At 41.7% G+C, this 9,847-nt stretch overlaps 1 protein-coding gene across 1 annotated transcript; it reads right to left on the reverse strand.

The window, feature by feature from the left end:
* Positions 1-3,559: 3,559 nt before the first annotated feature.
* LOC133903939 (WAT1-related protein At1g44800-like) lies at positions 3,560-7,738 on the reverse strand. The gene is made up of 7 exons (XM_062345436.1): positions 7,443-7,738; positions 5,552-5,614; positions 5,338-5,454; positions 4,626-4,866; positions 4,333-4,491; positions 4,060-4,211; positions 3,560-3,974 (listed from the first exon to the last, which is right to left on the reverse strand). Exons 1-7 carry the CDS (start codon positions 7,631-7,633, stop codon positions 3,803-3,805), a joined length of 1,095 nt encoding a protein of 364 aa, XP_062201420.1. The 5' UTR covers positions 7,634-7,738; the 3' UTR covers positions 3,560-3,802.
* Between the last annotated feature and the right edge of the window lie 2,109 nt (positions 7,739-9,847).

Below are 9,847 nucleotides of genomic sequence, written 5' to 3' on the forward strand. Positions count from 1 at the left end.
TTATATGTATTCACAAACTGAGATGATATGAAATAATGTGTAGCCCTAGAATCAAACAAAATTGTAGTAGGGTGAGAGTTTGTAGAAAACATACCCAACACTACATTAGGAGCATCCTGGGCTTCTTCCACTGCAACGTGATTGACTCAACCATGCATCGCATTCTGTCAAGGCTGTTGGTGTTGATTGTTATTGCCCTGGGCCTGTGCTTGGCCCTGTTGCTTCTTGTGACACTTGTTGGCAAGGTGCCCGAAGTTGCATCAACTAAAACACGGGCCAATGTTGCCTAATTCTTGACCTGAGTGATTCTGTTGCTGGGGCTAGTTGTTGTTAGGTCACTGCTGCTGAGAGTTGGGGTGAGATTGCTACGCTGGCTGCACTGGCGGCTTGTACGACCCTGCAACCTGATTAGGCATCTTCTGTGGCGGCCTCTGTTACTGATTCTGCCATCCATGGCGGAATATTGGACCTGTGGCAGGAGGGTTGAAGCGGGGATGGGTGTTGCCGCCAGAAGACTATCCTTGCATACTACACTTGCGTTCTTCTCCCAGATTCTGGCACTTCTTATCTATGATGAAAGCTCTATTCACCAGCTTCTAGAAACTGGGGTACTCGTTGGCTGAGGGGGCATACTGTAGGCCAGTGTTGAGACCCTCCAGGAAAAAATCTTGTTTCATTTCATCAGTATCCACATCATTGGGGGGAGGGGTAGCGGGAGAGCTGGGTGAATTTGGTGAGGTATTCCCTTACTGACATGGGTCCTTGCTTCAAACTGAGGAACTCCTTCCTCTTCAGTTTCACTTCACTTGCGGGAACATGGTGTGCACGAAAGCTGTTCCAGAACTCTGCCAAAGTGATCTCCTAAGGATCCTCGTGGGTGGCAATGTAAGCTGTCCACCATTCTTGAGTTGGACCAATCAATTGATGGGATGCGACAAGAACTTTCTCCCTTCCAATGCACTGAGCTATCTGTAGCTTTCTCTCTATTATCTTTAGCCAGTCATCAGCCTCTATGGGCTCAACTACCTGAGAGAAGGTGGGTGCCTGAGTGCTCAAGAAATTTCTGAGCCTAGACTGCGGCTGCTTCGACAGTGCTTGCTGGCCTTGGGGTTGTTGGTTGATATCCTGCACTAGGCCTTGGAGAATGGTCATCACTTGATTAGCATCCATCAGAGGGGGTGGGGGTGGAAGGTCGTGGTGGTTGGCATTGGTTTTGTTTTTGACATTTTTGTTGTTGGTGTTGTTGGTGTTGGTGGTGTTGGTGTTGTCACACCTGGTGTTCACCATCTAATGGTAGCCAAGGTACGAGCGGGGAACATAAGAGAAAAGCAAGAGCGGAAAAACAGGACAAGAATAGGAAATGACAAATATAGTACGAAAGAAAGAAAGGGGCTCATAACTATTATTATTTTATTAACTGATGTAATGTAGAGGCGAAACCCTACATTACACTAACACTCAAGCAAAGATCCAACTCATTACAAAGTTCACACTACAGACACCAGCACAAGCACACACTAGAACAGACGACACAAGACAACTAGAGCACACGACACTAAACAATTATTCAGCTAAGAACATCCTCCTAGCTCGACTCTACTCCTCGCCTATTGTGCCTAAAGGACCCGCTGCATCTACTAGATGAAGCTTCTTGCGTGATGGGGAACGAGGTGGTGTAGCCACGGGTGCCTTGGGAGCCTCTTCAGGGAACTGGTTGGGGTCCTCCAGTAGAATCTGCAGCTCGTGGATGCTCTACTCCTGCTCTGCGTGACGCTGATGCATATCCTCCAGCTTGTTGAGGGCTCTGTCGAGCTCAACGTATAGGGCAGCAGTGAGGCCGACCTGCTCTCTCAGACGGATATCTGGCTCGTTGTTGACAGGCGCAAAGATGACCTCCAGACTCTCGGACGGGCGCTGCAGGAACCTGCCGAACTGAGTGAGATGGAGGGCATGTCTATTCTCCCTATAGAGAACAGCCAGAGCCTGGCGGGCGGCGTCCTCGATCCCTGTCTCGAAGGTAGCTCCGAGGGCGACGGCGGTGTGGACTCAGCGAACTCGGCGAAGACCGTCATCAGTGGGCTTCTCGAACATGGTCACCTCCACTGCCCAGGAGTAACTCCCTTGTAGAGTGGAGCGTCGTGATAGCCCAGTCCCTGAAGCAGGTACCACAGCGTACGGGCGAAGTAGCTGGCAAGCTGTCAGTCGGAGTAGAATTCAGTAGGGGGTTAATGCGCCCAGATAGCACAAGCGGGAATCTCCTGATCTGGAACCAGCACATGCTTATGTGGGGTGATCTTCATGTGGGCCATCTAAAATTTTGAAGAAGATAGAAAATTAGTAACAGTTTTATAAAGAGCAGTAGACATGGTAAGAAAAACTAAAAGGGAAATAATTTTACAAAAGTAGTTTGTACAAATATAAGTCCTTAGCACTTCCTTTCTATCTATGATTGTCATGACTTGCATCTTTATTACCCTGAGACATACTAGGTATATTCAACTCCTCACCATCTTGTAATTGCTTAGTCCTGGAATCTATGATTTCTCTGTTCATATCAACATCTAGAGATAAGTTTGTATCACCCCCATCAATGTGCCTATTGAAGTCTGAAAATACCATTAGAACTCCCTCCTTGGGATCAAAACCTGCAATTGGAGCCACCACATCATAGGGAGCTGATTCCTCCGCAACCACAATGTCTTGACATTTCCTGACTTTTGATGTATTTCCTTCCTTATAAATCTCCTGCTGACGTGACTTAGATTCTCCTTTATGACTTTCCTTAGGATTGTTATCATCATTTGATGAAAAATCATCCATATTATTATCCTCATCATCATCTTCTTGATTGATCTTTGGGGTCATAATTGAGCCAGGCATTATAGCAATATGGAGGTAATTTTAGCAAGGCATGCTTTTAATATGGAGGTCTTAGTCGACAAGGTTCAGCTCAACTCCAGAAATTATTGATTTATCTGTTCAAACATGAATGAACAAAAGCGCCCCCCCCCCCCCCCCCAAAAAAAGATCACACCCTCCAGCTTGTTTATTGTTTCTTTGGGAATGAAGCCGCTGCTCCCTTTCCCTACCCAAATTCATCTCAAGATTGATATGGGTAAGATTGAATCACCGGGTACTATTTTTGTTGTGACACTAGTGATGGGTGAAAGCCCTAAGGAAAAAACAAGCAAGACACATGGTGACATTTTCTCGTATTAGTCTTGTAGCTAATTGACGCCACTACGTTGAGAGTAACATGGATGCCAGAATGGCTAAGTCGCTACGGGTCCTGGATTTGTTACGAGCAGTGTTTGAAAATGTTGTAAGCAACCTGGGCACATTCTCAAACAACACATGCAAAAAATCCAAAGAACATCTGCAAGAATTTTTTAAATTTTCAACACTTAGCTCATCATTATCACTAGATATACTCCCGGTATTCTAAAGGATGACACAATACATTGTGCTCTTGCAGGTGACATACATATGTAGAGACATATGTACCTAGTTCGAAAAGCTAAATATAACAAGTGCTTCAAGCATGATCAAGTGGTATATCTCAACAAAAATATATAGTGGTTTTATTTGACAGTTCCATAAATTTGCAGAATGAGCGATAGCGGCCTAACATTGCACCTTGTACAACAATTAGACGACATACATACTACATGCTAGGCTACTAGCCTTACATCAATGGGTGCGATACATAGCCAAGGAAAAAAAAAACAGCAAACATCAGGAGACACGCACACTGAAGTCGCCAGGTTGCCTCAATCATTCCTTGACGCTGCTTCAGTAACTCCTAAATGTTGCCGAGACTGCTCGTTTTGTTTACGTCAGTAGTTGAGAATGGTAGCTCCAAAGTCTTTTGCTTCTCAAAATTGTTTTCCTTATCAATTTGATTCACATGCTCCTTGTTCTTGCCCCAAATAAGAGCGTAGAGGCCAATAACAATGATTAACGCACCAATCACCCTACATATGCGCGAACAAATTAAATGAGACGTTATGATTTTTGTGCTTTTACAATTATAACTAATCATGGAGCAGGCGTGTATACCTTCCCAAGGTGATGACCTCAGAAAGAATGAAGGAGCCTAGCACAGTCACTAAGATCATGCAGAGAGGGCTAAAAGCAGTGACAAATACCGGGCCCCTCTCCTTGATCACTATCCCCTGCACGTAGTAAGCAACCCCTGAACACATTATGCCCTGAAGAACAGAGGCAAAAACAATTGGTTAATTACATATAGGACCATGAATAGATCAACTAGAATTAGATATGAGCTGGTAAAAATTCAGATACAAGATTGACCATAATAGTACTACTTACAGAGTAGACAGCCGTGAAGAGCCTCATGTCGAACCCGATCGACCAAGCCTTGGTATCGTGCTCCATGACTAGGGCGACAGCACCGCTTTGTGCGACGCCCATGGCGCATATCAGCGTGGTCAGGGAGAGCTCAGCTGGGTAACTTCTCAACGTGTATGACTGAAATTTTTTCAGGTGATTTAGTAACAGCACAATCTTCTTCGGGAAAAGTGTAAAACATGTCCACAAACCCTGTATCTACTACAAAATAAAATGGCACTTTATCATCAGAGCCAGGAAGATTAGTTAATTACTTGGAGTATAAAGAAGGCAGACCAGCAGAAGCAGCTTAACAGGATCATGAAGATGCCCATGAGCCAGTGGCCGCTGTTGTGGGCACCGCTGTCGGAGACGGCGTGGCTGACGTGCTTGGTCCATGGGAAGTTGACAATAGGGCCCTTGAAGAGCATCATGAGCAGCGCACCACCGACTGTTATGGCCGTGCCGGCAATCTTAGCCTGGCTCCGACGCTCCTTGATGTTTATTCTCTCCATCCTTAATTGTCAGTTGGATCAAGAAATTAGAGACTTTTAAATTGCTCGGATCTTTCTGTAAGAGATGAACAGTTTCCTCAAAAAATGTAAGATAGAAACAAGGTTGTTACGGGAGTCAATATTGTACAACGGCAATCAAACCCCCGCGAAACCTAAAGTTTATATTGTCTTCTTTCTGACAAATCAAAAGCTTGAACAAAGATAATGTTGTATAGGTCTTCTCTTCAGATTTCGCTCAGAATTTTGAATTTAGCTTTAAACAAAAAAAATCACTTCTGTTTTTAAGGGCAGCAAATAGAAACTTGTAGGTTTATCATTAATTTGTTTATTAGGTTTTGAAAACAAAGGAAACTGTAGTGATATATATCATAAGAAGTAATAGTGCTTACAAACTTCACTTAACAAAGGTGATCAAACATTATAAAAATAACAAAGGTGATCAATAGAAAAGGAAAATAAAATTGAGGGTCACCTGAGTATGATGGCATTTACAAAAGTTACAGCAGGCAATATGTTGGTGAGTGCTGACGAGAAACTTGCAGATGTGTAGTTGGCTCCCATGTAGAAGAAGTTTTGGTCAAGCACGGGCCTTTATTAATTTAAGAAATTAAGAAATGTAATAGTAAGAATTTGTTAAATTCAAAACCATAAAAAATCTACAAAATGTAGTCGTGTTGGATCATTACTCAAGTAGTCCCAGAGCAAGGATCTTGAAGAACACTGAGAGGGTCATTTTGGGCCTTGTTTTCCTGTCATGCAAAAGGTACATACTGTTAATAATGGACACGAGGTCTCTTTCTTTCCTTTATTTATCTAAATTTTTTCATGGAAAAACTAGACAACGACCAACGATGGAATGAAGCTTTAAGTGACAAGTAGTGCTAACTGATAGAATGAAGCTTTAATGACTACAGCCGAAAGTTTCTTTCTCGATCTGTACCTTCCATTAATTTAACAAATATGATTATCCTGGCTTTGTTTTATCAGCAACCCAGATAGCCAAATTAATAGGATTAATTAACGTAAGAGTCAATGAATGCATTTAATAAAGTGGCCATGTATGGTGGAGGTCTCTTCTTCTTTTATGTATTCTGATAGTGTAAAATGTTAAGTGAATTCAAATTAAATTCAATTACTGATTGGATTCAACTAACTATGAATTCAAGAATGGGACAAGAACTTGTATCTAATTTATTCAGTTATGATAGGTTGTTGATGAAGCAAGCAACTGAAGGATTGCGATCTCACCTTTGTTCATTCCAGCCTAGCTAAGAACATTATACAATCCAAATTAATAGATCTTAAGGAGATTATTACACTCAGTTGTGGTACGTGCATTTGTATGATTAAAAAACATGATTGTCTATGCTTACATTATCACACAAAAAATTACATATTCCAAAATAGTTATGGCCTTTCATACTACATGCCTAATAAGAAAGATATTTATTGGCCTGGTGACCTATTACCTCCCAAGGGGTGATAGGTCATCATGTTTAATCCTAATCATTAACTCATGACTAATGGACGGTCCATATTACTTTAGAAGTATTGTGAAATTCTACTAAATGGGATAGCCTCTCCTTAGTTCCACCATGTGTCGAGATCTCCTTCAGCCACTTTGTTCCTTAGAATATTCTTGCATTATTTGCAACAGAATCCTTTCATTTGCTCATGACTATCGTCTATAGGGCTTCGATGCAAGATTGAGCGGGGCAACATAAAAGTCTTAAGTAGCTTGCTATAACTATATGTGTAAGGAAATACCCTACATTGGAAATTAATGAAAAATCTACATATATTAGCGTTAAAACATTTAATTCTTTGTTTTATCCGCCACAGATTGTATTTGTATTATAATTTGAGGTAGCTAATGTATATATAAGTAGAATCTGAGACAGATGTTGACCATAAGGAGAGACACAAATATTAAACAAAGTATTTAATTTAATCACAAAAAAATACAGTATATATGTGCAATTCAACTTTGTTGTCACACTCCTGTCTTTAAGTGTGCCGGCACTAGAACCACTGTAAATATTTAAATAGTTTGTAAGAGACCTTTATTTCGGTCATTTTTATAAGGGTAAATTAAGTATGGATAACTTTATTGGAAAATCTTGTTGTTCGAGTTTGATACTAGGTGAGATATGTAATCATATTTAGCAAAACAAAGTCACATCATTTGAAGTGATATAATGAACAACTAAGAACCTGACAGAATGCAGTAGCATGATATGTCAGAACGCATGTAGTGTGGCACATATAATTGTGTGAAAAAAGTATCCAGTGATCGACCTTATTAAAGCTATCTATAGCTCAGCTTAACCAATTTAAAAACATCTTGGATCAAAAGTAAAAACACGATACTTATAATTAATAAAACTGGGAAAACTGAGCTACAAACAAACAAAACTTGTGAACCATTTTACTGACCCATTTGACTTAAGCAAATATACGTAACTAATAATCAATTCAACATGCATAACGGCGCCCACGAAGGTACGTATCAACTACTATATATGTCTATGTGAAATAAGAAGGGATAGATGGATGGACGGATCGATCAACCACCACCTCTCAAACCAGAGCGCGAACGGCACCATGACAACGGCGGCGACCGCGTTTCGGTAGACGACGAGGACATAGTGGCTCATGCCCTGCCGCAGCGACACGACGGAGATGAGGAACAGCCCAGCGTAGCCGAACTGGAGGAAGACCATGGCCATGAAAGGCATCACCTTCCTCCATGTCCCGGCAAGTTCCATGTGATGATCTCCCTTCTCTTAAGCTAGCTAAAGGCTACAGCTAACTGCCCCGCCCTATATAGTTCGCTCACGCCGCTGGCCTTGCCTGCTTGTCATGTAAGCCCAGCACACACATGCTTATATACACACTCCACCTGGCCAGCCAGCCAGCCAGCGTTGCCCCATACGCTACTGTGGCTGCTGTTGAGTACCGAGTAACCAACCCAGTTTTTGTGGTTAGCAGTTAAGTTCTCTCCAACTTTGCTATGTTATCTGCAAAGGCCAAAGCGAGACCCCAAAGTTGACAAAGCCTAGTTAGCTGCTCCTGATGATAGTGTTGCGACCGCACGTGTTTCCGGTCATTTGATCTGATCACGCAGCTAGTAACCAAAAAACCTAATAACACTCAACTCTTGATCAGGGTTCTTAATTTCACTAGTAAACGAGGGTTTTTTTTTTTTTTGCTATTGCAAGGTGATGAACACACACTATTACAGAAAAGATCATCTTTGCCCCTATTTCACTGCTGGTTTGGTAATAACCGACAACAATAAGGTATCACTACCAGTTCATTAGCTGAATAGACAGATCTAACATTGAGCCATTAAGAGCCGACAATGATAGCCACTATCATTATCGATTTTAGTTATGAACCGATAGTGATACAACACCACCAGTTCATGCTACAAACCGACAGTGATAAAGATTATCACTGCCAGTTTATAAGCTCAACTGACAGATCAATGATTGAGCCATTATGAACCGACAGTGATAATCCTCATCATTACTGGTTCATAGCTAAAATCGACAGTGATAAGGATTCTATAAATATCTCGGCCACCGCACTTCCCATCTCACTCCCCTCCAGAATATCGATCCCTATGGGTATGATGGTCAAAGTGGTGTGGTGGTCAGCATCGCCACTTCGGCTAACACTACCCCTTGGGCTCGTCTTCACCCATCGCTGACCTCACCGTCATTCCCATTGCCTACCATAGCTGAGCCGACCGTGTCCACACTGTCCCGCTCCCCATCTCCTTATCTCACTCCCCTCGGGCCTGTTGCCGACCTTGTTGTTATCCCCGTCGCTTACCGTGGCTGCGCTGCACTGCTCCCCATCTCCCTATCTCAATCCTGTAGGGTTCGTTGCTGACCTAGCCGCCATTCCCTATCTCAATCCCCTCGGGCAAGATCGATATAGAATGCATCTTAGAACGATCCATCCTCAGCAAATTCTTCGATTTCTTCTCTAACTGAGTGTTTGGTAATAGTAAGAGTGTGCACATATCATACTTAACAAGTTGTGAGGAATTAATATGCATATGAAGTTTTAACAACAATATGGTAATATGACTCTTTTGCATAAACAATATTTAAGTAAAACATTTAAAAAACAATAATAATTAAGTAAATAATTGTAAATAACCAATCACCTCAAGATCCCAGCCATCTTGACTTAACCAACCTTACAACACCCTAACCAATGTTTCCACCATCAAGGTTGAACAACACCTCAATCATAGTTTCGACCCCTATGATAGGCCAAACCAACTTGTCATAGACCAAAATTTTATTTCATGGCATTAAGCATTTATGAGCATCATTAGCATCATAATTGAAGCTTTAAGTAAGTAACTAATGCATTTGAAATAAAACTTAAACTGTTAAGTTTAATAAAAAGTGATGCATTGTGAAGGAACTCACAAAATTACTATGTAACCTAGGGCTTGAAATAATTTTAAAAATTAGTTCATGACATATGAAGAATATCAGTGAATTTTCTAGATTTTATGATTTTAAATTGAGGCCTTAAAAATTAGGGCAATTTAGAAAAGTTAGAAAATTTAGGGAATTTTAATTTGTGTTTGGCTCAGGTTTTTTAGTCAAACCAGTTAAAATGGGTTGTACTTGAATTATGAATATCTACAAAAATTTGAAGATTATTTTGGGGCATCAAAAGATCTTCCTTTATATCAGAGAAAAAGGGAAGGATATTTTTTATGTCGGTTACTGTTCATTGGACTTTGGTGCACCTTCGGACAGATCACGCGTTGCCACGGAGTTGCTCAACTATTGCAGGCCGTCACACCGAACCTAGATTGGCATCGTTTTCTCTGAACAAGCGAGGCCGCCGCCTCTCTTCTGTCTCCCCTCTGCAGCTCTCTCTCAAGCCCTTTTTTCCTTCTTCCATAGCTGAACAGAGCAGAGAGCCTCTGCGCAGCCGATGCACCCGAG

The sequence above is a fragment of the Phragmites australis genome, chromosome 21 (assembly GCF_958298935.1).
Source record: "Phragmites australis chromosome 21, lpPhrAust1.1, whole genome shotgun sequence".
In the NCBI taxonomy this organism is placed as follows: domain Eukaryota; kingdom Viridiplantae; phylum Streptophyta; class Magnoliopsida; order Poales; family Poaceae; genus Phragmites; species Phragmites australis.